This window comes from Platalea leucorodia, assembly GCF_965183815.1.
Source record: "Platalea leucorodia genome assembly, chromosome: 6".
NCBI lineage: Eukaryota > Metazoa > Chordata > Aves > Pelecaniformes > Threskiornithidae > Platalea > Platalea leucorodia.
The window spans coordinates 57,252,850-57,268,258 of record NC_138828.1 but is presented as its reverse complement, the minus strand read 5'-3'; the positions used below and the strand labels follow the sequence as shown (position 1 = coordinate 57,268,258).

At 41.9% G+C, this 15,409-nt stretch overlaps 1 protein-coding gene across 1 annotated transcript in view; it reads left to right on the top strand.

Annotated features, from left to right (window-relative positions):
- Positions 1 to 565: 565 nt before the first annotated feature.
- The window catches only part of CWH43 (cell wall biogenesis 43 C-terminal homolog), a gene marked incomplete at both ends in the record, with an annotated part of 28,559 nt that continues 13,715 nt past the window's right edge, over positions 566 to 15,409 (top strand). Inside the window, 8 exons of the mRNA XM_082315253.1 lie at positions 566 to 608; positions 1,422 to 1,613; positions 5,830 to 5,950; positions 6,090 to 6,244; positions 7,584 to 7,785; positions 8,795 to 8,883; positions 10,835 to 11,089; positions 14,826 to 14,951. Of these exons, the coding sequence (XP_082171379.1) occupies positions 566 to 608; positions 1,422 to 1,613; positions 5,830 to 5,950; positions 6,090 to 6,244; positions 7,584 to 7,785; positions 8,795 to 8,883; positions 10,835 to 11,089; positions 14,826 to 14,951 (1,183 nt within the window). The remainder of the gene's footprint in view (positions 609 to 1,421; positions 1,614 to 5,829; positions 5,951 to 6,089; positions 6,245 to 7,583; positions 7,786 to 8,794; positions 8,884 to 10,834; positions 11,090 to 14,825; positions 14,952 to 15,409) is intronic.

Sequence of the window (15,409 nt, the reverse complement as noted above, 5' to 3'; positions counted from 1 at the left end):
CCTCTGTGACTGCACAGCCACCGGGGCTTCGCTGGGGCTCAGCCTGCTCCGCAGCCACCCTGCAGGCTGGGGCGGGGGGTCGCTCCTCTCCCCCACCAGCCAGGGCGCTGCAACGGAAGGGAAACTCGGCCCTCAGGAGCCGGAGGCCTGAGGGAGCCGCCATTTCTGTCAGCGATGGCGCGCGGGCCGAGACAGGTGGGCTGAACGGCGGCGGCCTGGGGACGTCCCTCGTGCCCAGGCCGGCACCGCGCCATCGCCCCTGTCCGGCAGGCTTCCTCCCTGCCCCTCTCGGCGGCTGCGCGACCCCAGGTCCCCAGGCCGCACCGCCCCGGGCCCGGGGAAGCGGCTCCCCCCGGCCGCCCCGTCACGGCCGGGGCGCACCGCACGCAGCCTCCCGCGCTCCGCCAGGCGGCGCTGTGGCGCCCGCTCGCCGGCGGCCGCGTGCCGGGCGGGCTCGGTGAGGCGGGACGGGCGGCGGCGCCGCGCCCTCCCGGGCACTCGCGGCTTCGCTCCGGGCGAGAGGGGCGAAGCCCCGGCGAGCCGCGCCGGGCAGCGTCGCGGGGCGATGTTCCCGCTGTGGAAGGCCGTTCTCTCCGAGAGCTTCCTGGGTAGGTGGCGGCGCTGCCGCCCGACGGCGCTGGGGGCTGTGAGGGGCCGCGGTGCCCGAGGCGGGCCGGGGGGGGGGGGGGGAGAGGCGGCGGTCGGCGCCCCGCTGAGGAGCTCGAGGTGCTTCAAAATAAGCCCCCCCGCTGGGAGTGAGCAGATAATGGTCACTGCCGAGTGCTCTTCTTTGGGTTCTGTTTTTCTTGTAGCGCTGGAATGCCTCTTGCCGCCCGGACCAGCCTGGGCTTTACGGCGTGCCCTCACCGAGCGCTTGTGCGGGCGCTCGGTCGTTGGCGGGGCGGGCGCTGAGCCGCGCCGTGCTGCCCTGGGCGAGCCGCGGCGCCGCCGGCTCGGCTGCGGCGTGCAGCATCTCCTGCAAAACGCGCAGAAAATGGTAGGGCGGCGAGAGGCGGCCTGGGTAAGGGGTCTTCAGGGGAGAGCGGCGCACCGCTTTCCTAGAGTAATTCATTTAGCTGCCGGTCTGTCTTTGCGGAGCCCTGAGGCTGGGTGGGCTGCTTATTTGGCCAGCATTGTTCCCTCTGAACACCAGCCCTTTCCTCGATTGAGCACTCCTTCACTGAAGATCGGAGCGGGGGAAGAGCTGTTTGCTTCTCATCCTTCTGTTTCCTGGGAAAATGTGTTTATTTAACTTGAAATAGCAAATATTTCTTTACAGAAAGTGGCTATTGTTACTTGAACTGCTTTCAAATACATTTGATATTCTACATTTGGAAGTATAAAATGGTATATTTTTAAGTAATCTCCAGGAAGCCATGCTGTTGAAAATATATGATGGGGTTTTTTTCTTTTTTTTTTAGGCTACATTTCTTGGTCTCTTTACCATGCACTGCCACCGATGATCTATTACTTCCCTCTTCAGACACTGGCACTCACGGGTCTAGAAGTTTTTGCTGTTGCCTTCTTTTCTCCAATGTTCTTGATAATTGGCCCTTTTTGGAGGTTGGCTAACAATAAGTACATCCTCGCCCTTCTGAGACTGACTATGGTTGGTAAGTATGCACCATAGTGAGTTATAGATTCCATCTTGGTATCAAGGCATAAGGATAAACATTCCAAATTGCCTCAAAATTCAGATTATTCTGAAAAGAGACAGGAATAAGAAGTTCTTGCTCTCCCAAACTGATGCTTTTCTTTTTCTCTCGAGCTTTTAGATAAGGTTAGAGGAATATTGTTTGCATCCATTGTGTTGGTTTTTAGACCAGTACTGCATAAGTAAAGACAAATCTCACTTCACTTTTCTTTCTAGAAGCTTTTAAATTAGTATAAGTCATGCCCAATAGGAAAAATGTTTTCGATATCGCACAGAGATTGGCAGAGCAGGTGCCTTTTGTATAGCAGTTCTGTCTCTGACAATGGGTAGAGACGAGATGTTACACAATAGCTTGGGGCTATTATAAAAGTAATCTGCTGTGAGTGAAATGTTCTTTTTGGTAGACTTGCTTTCTGAAGCAGTTTTTTTTTTTTTTGTTAATATGTTTTTTTTTCTTTGATAAATGTGTCTATATGCCTGTAGCATATTGATGGGGTTATAGGCTAATCCTGAGTGTGAGGTGGCTCTCATATTGTCAGTTGCACAGGAAGAAAGTTTGATGTTATATTCAAGATAAAGCTGCCTCACTACTCATCCCACATGCTCCTCCCTAAACCAAGACTTGCTGGGATTCCCTCTTTGGTCTTCAGCTAACTGGTGCAAGTCTTAGCTCTTGTTGATTTTCTGAAAGTTGGTTGGGAGAAGGTTTGGCAGCTACAGCCACATTCAGAAGCAACTTATTGCTAATGAGTTTGCAACGCCTGGATGAACTCAGAGGAGACAAAGGTCTCCATCCTGCGAACAGGGAAGATGCTGCTGCTAACTGGTGTTTTTCAGAAGCAGCAGTTCTGGCTCCTCATTTATCAATATAAGATGATAATCAGAGAATCACTTTCCATATAATTTTCTTCTTTTACTGGTAGAAGACAGAACAGGATCATCTTATTTACTTTCGCTGTATGACTTTATTTTTAAAAAGAATTCTCGTTCTTTATCTCTAAAAAGATATTGGAACTGAACACAGCTCATTGGTTTCATTAGTTTTGATGAAGTATAATTTTACCATGTTCTTTTCTTTTTCTACTCTTTCTGTCATATCCATTCTAATACTTCCGTGTTGTTTTTTAAAAAGCTTTTCAGTGAGCGGAGTCTTCCACTTCAGCTTTCTGCAGCAGTGCTCAGTGCATTGCTTTCTACAAGATCTGCTAAATTAGAAACTAGTAATGAGTGTAAGCATTTCAAATTGCACCCTGCATTCCTTCAGATACTACAGTAACACAAAATTTAAGATTGATTAATCCTTCAGATCATCTTGCTATGTTTACTAGTTCACTTTGGCAAAAGAGATGGAAATTGCTTAAATGTGTGTAATGTAATTTTTGTTCTGCTAAGTAGAGAGAGTGACAGGCCTATAATGGAGTATAAAGTCTGTTGGTTTATGCCTGTTTGCTTCACCTGAATCACAAGCTCCTGAAGATATTAACTCTGATCTGATCTGATCTGAATTCTTTCAGTGCCAGGAGGCACACAAGGCGCGAACATCGTTCTTCCACTTCGATCGGTCTGCGGCTGCGTGCTCTGGAGTCCAAGGGCCACAGCGCAGTCTTCTGTTGGTTTTTTCCTCAGGACATGACCGATCCAGTTCCATTTCCTCCTCCTCACTTCATTACTGATTTTCTCCATCTCCACCATTTCGGTTTTTTGAAAGTTGATGCTCGTCGCTTCTGCAACTTTTTATTTTTATTTTTTTTCCAGGAGGAGGTAGTTGGCCTCCTGCCCAACCCCCATGACTTGGAGGGCCAGTGGTTTTTCTGTCAGGGTGGCCTTCCCTTAGGCTGCGTTGGTTCGCGGCACCTTCTTCAATTTTATCCGGTGCACCCTCCAGAGAGGGATCCCCTATCCACCACCCAGGGGACGCGCCTTCTAGCCGTGCAGCCCCAGCCGAAGGGAAGATATTAACTACAAACAAAAATCTAGCACCTTCAGTAGTAATCTGGTGAAAGGATGTGTTAATGGAGGTGGTCATAGAAGGACTTCAGAGCATGGGGAGACTGGAGCTGTACGCATCCTGACTTTTGGGCTAACCTGAGCATTGCTGTACGCAGGTGTGACCTCCCCTTTGTTCCTGCCTGAACAGGAAGTGTTCCCACAGCGACTATATCCCCTTGCTGTTTCCGTCTCCCAAACGCTCCTAATATTGTCCGCCCCTTGGCAAGTCTACACTGTATTCTCTCCCAGCTCTACTGCACTTATTCTGTATTCCCCTTACCTGTTGCTCTACAGTGAGGATTAGCATTTGGGGAAGATGTAAGAGCATGTTCTTCACCCTCTTTGTCTGCAGGAAGGAGTTTAGCAGCCAACGGTAACTCTCATTCTTTACTTGCCTCCCTACTGCAGGTTCTCAAGTTATCCAGATGGCCTTGCACAGGCAACACTGGACTTTACGACTTCCATTTACTTGGTTCTCATCACTTCATTCTGTCTTTTAAATTATTTCTGCCCTATCATACTGTGCTGCTGTTTCGCCTATTCCTCAATCCTTCCCGCTTTCTTTCCTTCTTCGTATCCCAACACTTCTTCCTTCTTTCTCTTCTTTTTGACCTTTTTCCCTTCTCAGAAAGGCCATGGCCTTCCTCTGGAGCTTGTTGAACAAAATCAGGCAGAATAATCCACCCTGTGCATGCTCCACCCCATTCCCAATTTCACAATCAAAAAATCTAGAAATTCTTCATACTTACCTAAAACCAGAATATTTAGGGGGTTGGAGTTTTTTGTTTTTCATGGAAAAGGCTCTTCCCTTATTCATCATTATCTTTCTTTTTGCCTTTTCAGGAAGCTTTATTTTTTCTGAAACTGTTGTTTTAATTTCCGTGTCCTTTCATACTACTTGATTTTGTGTTCCATTAAAAAAAAAAAACAAACCAACAACGAACTACCCCTGTGGTAGTGTGCATTTGAATCTGTCTTCAGAAAACACACAGTAAATTTGCATGTTTGGATAGAAATATTTTGGGTGTACTTGCTTGGCAACAAAAGGTGTGTCTACTGTAAGTAGGCAAACCCACGCTAGCTGTAATCTGGCTGGCACAAGTAATGAAAGATTTGAAGAGGCAGAGCTGCAGATTTCAGCACAATTTAGCGACAGAAATCTGTGTGCATTGCACATGCAATCTCTGCTAAAGTCCATACATCTTCACCACACATTGATTTCGTTTTACCATCTTTGCTCTAAGCTTTGCGTCTTTTACTCTGAGCAGAATGAGCAAATAGGCAGTTGGAGGATTCAAGCATGCATTGCCAGAATCAGCAGCTCCATCTCTGGCCTTCCTTGCTTAACATCTCTCTAAGTTTGACTCATACACACTTAGCAAATGGCTGGTAGCAAAACGATGTTGCTTCTCCTGCTGTTTGTCACTGGTCCTGGGCCAGAATTTGCCACACTGACTGAAGTTAAGAGAATGTGTGTGACCCATAGTCACTTGAATTTGAAACCTGCTAGCAGAGTTTAAAACTGCTGATAAAGGTGAGGTCACTGTGCCCTGGAAAATGGCAGAAATGCACGTGCATGGTCTCTTTCAGTGACTGGGGGAATGACAGTTTCCAGTAACAAGATCACAGGCTGCTAATGACCACTCTGAGACCAGATACCGGGCCAGAGAAAGCCTTGTTCACACCCACTAGATAATTGCCTACTAATCCTTATGCAATGTATGGTGACTGCTCCTTTCTAAAAAGGATACGGCTTTTGCCATAGTGCACTTACTTTTATGGCTTTTAAGTGCACTGTTCAGTAATATGTATATGCTTAGATATTTTACCCATATATTCTATTTATGGAATCAATGACCATAAGTACTTAAATTAAGGCAATCACTGCAGTCTTGGATAATTGCTTCATGGTTTTTGGTTGGTTTTTTTTTTTTTTGTGTGTGTGTGTGGTTTTGGTTTTTTTTTTTTTTTGAAAATTGTAACTGCTATAATGTCATATATACCCAATTTCTATCCATACCTAGATTTCTTTGGTTTGTTTAAAAAGGTGTAGTGTCATGTGTTTTCAGATGAATGGTGTAGGCATCCAAATTACAGACAAGATTGAACTAATGCACAGAGAATCCTTATTACCTGATCTTTATTGCCTATTAAAGCAACCTCTGTATGTGTGTGTTTGTTTGTAGGAAGCTTAGCATCATACCAGGCACCAAATGCTTCAATTAGACTATTCATCTTGGCTGCAGGTGTTTCCTCCTCATTGCTGGTTCAAACAGTAACTTGGTGGTCAGGAAACAGTTTACAAAGGTATTTTCTTATACCGACGGGATTGTAACTGACATTTCTTTATATTAAAAGGTGTTTCCTTTTTTTTTTTTCCTGAGAAGTTAAAGATTTTTTTCTTTTTTCTCAAATGTGTCACTGTTTCAAAAACTGATTCTTACAGGTTCATCAGGATATGGGGCTTCATGCTAGGCAAGATAATGCTCCTTGTTCTTCGCATCTGGTATACATCACTAAACCCAGTCTGGAGCTCACAAGCTGCCAATACTGTCATACTGACAATTGGTTTTATAGCAGCAGTGGAGCGAATTTATTCAGGTGAGCATATTGCAGCAAAGATGGCAGTTATGAAAACATCCTAAGGTATACCTGTCGATGTGTCACTGGGTTTTGATTCTTTGGGTTTTTTCCCCAGTACAGTCTGGTTTTAGACCTGATGTGTGAGCATTGCAGACTTTAGAAACCATGGGGTACTTCCGTCTGCCCATAACATGGCAGAATCGATATCACAATTCATACAAGCTGTAGTAAGTTGGTGTTGGAACTGCCAACTAATTGCAGTATCAATAATGTGACAGTAACGCAAACAAAGGCATAACTTAGACCGATAAAACCAGAATGGGTTATCTTCATTCCAACATGAAACATCTGTGGTATTTCTGTTATTTTCTTAATTCAGTCTGCTCTTTGAGTTTCTCTGCCAGCGCGTACCCTTCGACAGAGAAAGGGAGACAGGATAAAGCTGGGGCACAGCTGATGTGGCAAAATAAACAGAAAGAGTTGGAAGAGTGGACAAGTTGTCCTGGTCAAAATTTGCTTGAGTTCTTGGAGCATCTGGACAGAGTACACAGCAGTGTGGGCTGGCGTAGGCTAAGCACACTTGAAAACTGTGAAGGTAGTGTTGCCAAGGAAGACAGCGAGGTTGGGCTGGTTAGTTAGAGGCAGCTCATGTTAAATTCTCAGAAGTTCCTTCCTTCTCAGTATAACCTGAATGAATTAATTGAAAGATAAGACCTTATCTGTGTGTAAGTGGGTATAAATTGGCATCGTGTGTATTGTTTGTAGACTTGTGTTATATGACATAAATTAAGCCTGAGCTTTCATTATAATTTACAAAGGCAATCTACTGCAGGAGATTAGGAAGGGAATCTGTCTTCTTCCTAGGTGACAAAGCAATACGTCTATGCAATTAAAGGCGCTGCTTTCTCCTTAGGTGAGAGAGGATCTAAAGTGCACGGAAAAAGGAGAAGAGAAGGAAGGGAGTTTATTTCTGGCTTCTTTGAAAGTGTCGGGTTTTGTTCTTATCAAAGTTTAGAGTTTCAGAGAACAGAATCCTATGAACAAATTCTAATAACTTTTCTGCTGGTTTTCAAAGCCAATTTAATTACTTAAATTCCAGTAGTATGAAGAATAATCATATGGGCAGGTTGCCATTTTTGTACACTTAAGGTGAGTAGCTTTTCCTGACAGATGTAGGAATGTTATTAAAGATTTTTTTGTCTTATCAATTTCCACAAATGATCAGAAAAGTTAGCTTTTGTGCCTGAGCCAGTAATTTATTCTGGTAATTTAGTGATCTTGGCTACTTCTTTTTCTCAGTAACCCTTTCTAATAGCATTTTACAGTTTGCTCAGCTATATTTCTATTCTTATTCTAGGTGGAGACAAAAGGAAACAAGAAGCAAACAAAACTCGTAATGCAGTTAGAGAGACTGTTTCCCACCCTCATTGGCTTTTGTCAGGGATTGCTTTTGGCAGCCTCATGTTCCTCACCCTGTGGATATTTGGGGAGGTCTCATTGATTTCTAGATGGGCAGTAAGTGGACATCCACATACAGGTCCAGATCCTAATCCATATGGGTAAGTGGTTTATTATTATTATTATTTAAACAAAACAGTAATGAAAAGCCAGTGCTGTAGTGGGTGACAAATTAAAACTCAACCAGATGATGGTATAAGAACTACATAGAATAAAGTGGGTGCAAAGTACTTCACGCAGAGGACCTATGGATTCATTCTTGCTTTCAGATACCTCTGAGCATTGTGTCCATACCAATAAAACTTAGAATTTTCTAATACAGAATGATTTTTATTTCAGCAATAAAAAACTTAATTTGCCACATTGCAAAACAATTTTTAAATTATGACTGAGGTTCAAAGACTTATGAATGAAGTGCATCTATAATGTACAGTAAACTAATCTAGCAGTTGACTTCAGAGAGGAGATGATAGCAAATAGTGTATGTCAGAGATGCATACAGATAAAAAAAAGTAAACTGTGTGCAGTATTAAGAGATACACTTCTGTAGAAGTTTTGGTTAGTAAGAATTTAGTCTTAATGCTGTGTGTTGCTCACCTGGGTTCCAAAATCTAGAAAGAGACCAGATGAGTTATTCTGAGTCAACTATGTGTAGTGACAGGTGAGGCAGTTAATAATTTGGAATAAGTATACACAAACACTACGCAAGACTGGTAGCAATGTTAGATGCTGTAGGATCCCCTATTTGACGTGAAGAAAATACTTCTGTTTGGGGTGGATTCCTCCCTCTCATTTTTGCTGAGTTCTTTTTGCCTTTTGTACCCAGTACTTCAGTGGAGTGCTTCTGCTGCTGAACATAGCTCGCTTATACATTATGATAAACTGCCATAATTTTCAACTGGATGATTTTTCCATCCAGTAAAGGGGAGAAAATATAGCAGGGTGTAAGATAAAGATATTTTGTGCTCAAATTGAGCTCTGTTTAAAATAAACGGGTTATAAAATACTACCAAGCTTCCTTGTCTGTATGTCTAGAAGTTTCTTTTTCAATGCCAGGTGTTTATAAAATTATATTAATGTGCGATTTCTTTTTCCTTATTGTTGTATTAGAGGTACAGTTCTGTTGGGCCTGGCTCATGGACTGATGCTTTCATTTTGGAGCTGGTCCTTTGTCACCAGTTTTGCCTGGTTTCTTGTAGGTAGGTGCAAATCCTGAGCAGAATTTTTGTTTCTGTTACCTTATTCCCTTTACTCCATCCCTCTGACCTTATACCGTATCTCAGAAAAGTCAGTTGCTAATCAAAGCGTCTTTTTCTCTGTCACTGACTGTAGTATACACGTCTGACCAGTTGACTAAGGGTTACAGGCCAAATCTCCGGGCCATTGCAGAGCAGCGTATTTTCTCTTCAGAAGCCCCTGCTGAGGTCCTGTTCCCACGAGTAGCGTCTCAGTTCTCACTGTCTGCATTGTGTAAGGCTACATTTAGGGTTATGGGGTTGAGATGACACAAGCCTCTTGATTCCACAGGAGGCACAATAACTTGTAATTTAATGAGCAGTTCACCTGGAGGCAAGCTTGCCTCCTGTCTCCTTAGTTGCCAACATCTCCAGGCAGTAAAACAGTATGAACAGCGAAACATCATTGCTCCACTCTGGTGGAGCAATATAACTGTGAATCAGTCTGCATACGATGGGTCTTGGGTAGTGGGAAGAGGGATTCAAGTGCTGGATCTGGACATCCATTTTCAGGAGAATGGTATAGCTATGCTGTGGAGCAAGCTATGCATGGAGCACGTAGGAGGAGATGGAAATAGTTCTACTCTTGAACTGTGGAGAGGTGTGTTTTCCATACCTTCTCAGCATGGATGGATGGATGCAGCTTGGTTTACCTTGTTGGCCCATCTGAATGAAATTTAGTGGTCTAAATGCTGTTTAATAAAAACATAAATCTGCTTCTTTTTTGGCCTTAGCTAATTGTTTGTAGATGTTTATATCAAGAAGACAAAGTAGTATTTCCTACAAGTGTTTAATAATAAATTGGGACATACCAAAGTACAGAGACCAAAGGAAATAATGAGTTATGTTTTGCTTTTTTCTTATTCACTCTCTCTTTTGGAGCACTTAAGAGCCAACACTTTCAAGTTATTTTCCGCAACCTTGAAGACAAGAAATTCAATGCAAACTGAGTTTCTCCTAGTTTCTCCTAGTCTGGAACCAAAATATAATATCAAATATCAGTAAAGTCACAATAAAGGCACAAGAGTTGGCAATGCTTCAGCCGTCAGTTGCCCAAATAATTTCCCTTTCGGTGCAGGTGTTAGTCTTAAGAAATGTATGTGCAGATTGTAATGCAAGTACGAGCATTTGATTTTTAATGTACACACATTGCTAATTTAAAACAAGTACAGAATGGTTCTTTAGCTGATTCAAGCATTGTATTCTAAAATGCTCGGAACCTTGATGCATAAGAGTAAAATATTAAAAATGTTTCTATACATTTGATCTCATGGTGTGAAAGTTAGTAAACATTTTCTTACCTACAATAAAGTTTTAAAATGAAGTTGTCCTGTTGTAGAGAGTTTCTGTCATTGTTAATGTTCTGTTTGGGGTAAAATCCCCTCACAGCCAAAGACAGTGTGGTAAATCAAGGATCTTGCAATTAGTAAAAGATTAATAGTTGTTTTCTTGCCGATCATATGGTCATCTAAAGGGAGAGAAGATCAGGGAAAGATACATTTTCTCTTCACATTTGATTCTATTTGATTCTTTCTGTATTATGTTAAAGGAGGTTCCTAACAGGCAGACCTGTTAATCTCTTAAAAATTGCATCATCCCTCTGTTGTGCTGGGAGAGCTCTGTGTAAGAAAAACTGTTCAGGTTTGGCTCTTGGTGATGTTTCTCTGCTGTCTTTTTGCTGCTGCACTGTTTTCAGCTGAATAGGCAATCTTTAAGAGAATGAGGTGTTGGGAAAAATAAGCGGCTGTCTTTGGCTATTGGGAATAACTGTCCTTCTAGTGATACAGTTCTCATGGCTGCAAAGCACAGTTATATTTCCCAGAGTCTCTTTTTTTCCTAGACAGAATGTGAAAAAGAAGGTGGCAGATAATATACCTGACTGTGACTTACTCTATTCTTTTCTATCCCTTCACAGGTTTAGCGTCTTCGGCCGGTCTCCTTTATTTACACACCTGGAGTGCTGCTGTTGCAGGCAATGTTCTCGCTGTCTTCACTATGTGTGTGTGGCCTCCGTTGGCTGGACGCTTTGTTAGCTGTCTGCACCCTGGGAAAGCCATGAGTACAGCCATGTTTGCCTATGTTCTTGAATTATTCTTCTGTGTATGGTGTACAGCTTATAAATTTGTACCTGGAGGAATTTACGCTAGAGAAAGCTCCCATCTTCTTTTAGGTACATTTATGACTATGAACAAATACAAATACGCTTGCTTTAGCCTCAACCAGATGTTTAAAACGTATCTAGTGTATAAATAGTCTTTCCAAATGCTCAGCTTCTATTTGATTTACTGTGGTAAGAGTTTCCATGAGGAATTAGTGAGACATGCAAAAAATAATCTACTTGTTTCTTTACTGTTAGAAATAGTTTAAAATGTGGGCAGAAAATGGAATTCAGTTGAGGGAAAATGACAAAGCGGAAAAAAGTCTGATAACTCAGTACACAACTGAGGAAGAGGTCTGTTAGTCAGTCACCCTAAAAATATGGCTGCAATCCAGGGTGTAAATGCACCTATATGCACCTGTATGCTCCCTAAGATAGCAGTATGGTACCTCAGGTAACAATGTAGTTTCTGGAAAATCAGGGATTTATGAAGGCTGTGTTACTGGGACTATAAAATAATTCAGTGCATTGTTTAGCCCTGCTCTGAGGGGCAAAGTGCAGCATCCTGCTGATCTAGCTAGTCTGCGTTTGAGACCTGAGCTTCATTTCCGTATGGCTCTACCTTATGCTTTCTGGACACAGCAGCATGTTTGGAGGAATGTTGATAAGCCTGCAGTGTCAGAAACATGCAAACAGGAGAGGAAGAAAAGACATTGTCAGGTATTTGCCAATGAGGAAGAATTGAGGTGAGCAAATATAAAGGTTTTAGCAAAATGACCCCTTGATGAAGGTGGGGAGGTGGAAATGAAACCAACCCTTTCTGGTTTTGTCCCCAGAATTATTTTCTTAATGGGTACTAATGTATTTCAATAGCATGTTTCACTAATTATATTTAAACAATGCCAAACATTGTCTTGGGCTAAGTGTGTTGCACATTTTAAAATGTGACGCATTATTCTATATTTTGTTTGAAAAGGATTAATGAATGCTGTGCTTGACTTGTTGCTCCAATGGTTTTAGATTTTGTAAATGTCTTTGCAACCGCTTTCTGTCACTCTAGTTTCTTAGTCTCCATATGTGCTTCGTATATTGCAGCAATCACATGCAGGGTTTCAGTTTGTTATGTTTTGAGGAGAGTTCTGTTACATTTATTGCAGTTTTCTTTGTTCTGAAAGCACTCTGGGGGACCATAGAAACAGTTATCTCAGCTAATTTAATTTTACTTTTTGACGTTATATGAAGAAAACGTGTGGTAGAGGAGTGTCAAATGCTTTCTTAAGTAATGCTTTGACAAAAGAAAAACTGATATATAAAATCCCTCTCTGTCACTGCCTTTTAAATACCTATTTGTGATTAACTCATCTGGCATGATCACTTGCTAATAACACAGACATGGCCCTAACTTTCTCTTTGGTAAAAAGAAAACTGTGAACTGAACCTGTCTCAGCTGATGGCGCTACATGAGTTTATAGTCCCTCTGAGAATCCAGTTTCTGTGGTTTTGGTGCCATCTCATTGCTTATCAAAGATTTGGAAATTATACCATGAGATTGTGTATTTGTTGCTGTGCTTCTTCCCTTACAGCTTGGCTTTCTGGCAAACTGCTTGTTTTCTTCTGGTTTCTTTCAGGTGCAAGTGCTATTTCTTGCTTTCTCCTCCTGTCCCATATCCTGCCTTTCTCTTGCCGCGGTTTGGGTAGGGAACTGCACCAGGAAAAGTGACAATGAACGTAAGACCATTATATTGAAAACTTCTGTGCTGCTTCACTGTGTTGTAACATAATGCTGAGGGGTCGGATCCCTGGTCTTCCGTCAACTTTACTGGCTTTCAATCAGTCTTCCTTTGAGAAAGGTTTTGTGTGTGCCCCCTTCTTCATTGCACTAGACCCAGCTTCCTGGTTTGCAAACGTTCACTACAACTAATGTAACAAGTAAGGGCAATAAGAAAATACTGAGTAATGGTTATTTCATCTTCCGCTATAACTCTGAAATAAAACATGACTTTTGTAGTTAATTAACTATGCCACAAAGATATTAAGGACATATACCTTCTCCAGCAGAGCTCTTATTCAATTCATTATACTCCCGCATTTTCTTTGCAGGTAATTGGATCCTTTAGTTCATAAGGGATGGGAAAAGAGCTTGTACTATTAGTCTGAACTACCTGTTGAAAACAAAAGATACCATCGCAGTGCATTGCAACAGTTAGTGCACTGAAGTTGCTTACTAGCTTTTAAAACGTATCTATAGGTGTGCTTAGCTGTCTGTTGTTAAAAAGCATAGCTGCCTTGTTGGCTCTGGAGCACGAGAACAGAAGATGCTGCCATGTTAATCTGGCCTCCCAAACTGCTGCCATCCGCTTACACTGTTTTAGAACAAGCTGTTGAGCAATTGTTTTTGTAGTTCCTATATAAAAATGTGTTACTTGTATCTTGGTGACAGAGCAGTCCATTTGCAAAGATAATAGACATCTACAATCAACAATGTATTTTTTCATCGAGCTGTTATATTAAGGTTCTGTAATATGTAGGTGTAACTTAATTGCTCTAGTCCAGGTTAATTCCAGTAAACTTTGAAAGCACTGGACTGAGCTGAGAGATGTAGCTGTCCATAGGGGCCTGAAAGTATTTTAGCATAATTTATCTACCGTGTGCTAGCCTTTTCGATGCAATACCCTGAAACTCTACTGCAAATCACTCTTTGCTTGAGAGTGCTGGCTAAGCGTGCTTGAGGTTCTGTGGAAGTTGGTGTTAGGATACACAAAGGTGGGGAGGTCTGCTGAAAGATTTGCTACTTTGCCCCAGATCAAAGGATTAAAATATTTTTGTTCTTATTGTTCCCCAATTGGTACGTGAATGGAGGAAGGGAAAACGCATCTTTAAACAAATATTTCGCTAACAGAAGAAACCTGATAAAATGTGCATTAGTGGGACCCAGTAGCACCAGCAGAGTTAAAATATCTCTGTGTTTCCATAGTGAATAATGAGACAGGTTCTGAGGATTGTTCAGTTAGCAGCCGATGCAGCCTGATGCTGGGGACCACAAAGTTATCTGGTAATACCATGATCCTTAGGTTGCTGGGTTGCAAGGCAAGAGCAAGAACAGCTGCAAGTTGCATTAGTGTCAGTAGCCCCCCGTGTGCTCAGCCTGAAACACCTGAAGGTGGACTGTATTTTGGAGCTCACTGTAGTCCAGAGTAGAGTTCATAACGTGCAGGGGTCTTTGGCTAGATACTTTTACTATTAGGTCTGCTTTTCAGTCATCAGCACAAAGCAGGCTTAATAAGGCTGTTTCAGGTGTATTAAATCTTAGCAGCAGCTTATTTGGGGGGGGGAAGAAAACCAAAATATAATTTTGAACTTCACTATTTTTATGTGAAACAGGTGCTCAGTGGCATTTTAAATGATCTTTTAGCTTTGACTTACTGCAATACTACTATTTTGAAATATTTTTTTGAAATATTTATCATTAGTGGCATGTTTAATGTCACTAGCTCATTTTGTTGGAAGCAATGCTTATGTCAACAAGTACAACAGTCTAAATTAAAAATTTTTGAAGTGCTGCAGGCATAGTTGAAGTAAACGCTGTGACAATGATAAGTAGGATTTTCTCTATCAATAAATCTCATATTGCCTGCATTACTGCATTGGGTATGGCATTTATCTGTGTTTGTGCTGTGAATTGTCTTTGTTGTGGGAGCCATAAGGTTCAATGTAACATAACAGCTGGGAGTTTATAAATGGTGCATTCATGAGCAACATTTAATATGTTAAAGCTCTATGAAAAAACTAATTACTTGTATTTTTACAGGGTTTATAATGTTATGTATTGGCATAACCTTTCTAAAAGGACCCAAGAAAGACCTTAGCTCTATCTTTGAAGTGAAAAGCAACCAAAAGCCACTACTCAAAAAGAGTAAAAACTATATTAAACTATGTAAGTATAATTTTACTTCCTTTCTTCCATGACTTTAGGAATACCGTCTGAGGAAAAAGAGTAACGCAATGAAGTGTTTTGCTCAGATGTTTTAGAAATGTTTTTTGGTGCTAGTTTTAGAGCCAGACTTGTAGTTGGTGTTGCCCTAGTTCCAGTTTTAATGATGATACTAACTGAGGAGCTGATTCATTACGGTTGAGAGAGAGGCTATTCCTCAGGAAGTGTGTTAAATGGAGACCAAAAAAAATGAACTGAGGAAAAAAGAAAATGTAAAAATGGATTTGGCATAATTTGTGATTTCATTTTGGCAGTTGAGGAGGAGGCCTCTCTGGATCTTGGGATTTATTACATGTGTGTACAAAAGATAAGAATGATTTCTCGGCCTGTTCGGTATGTTGATTTTGAAGCAGTTCAGTGTGACAGCCTTTATAGGGCTGTGTTATAGCTGGCCGGCAGTG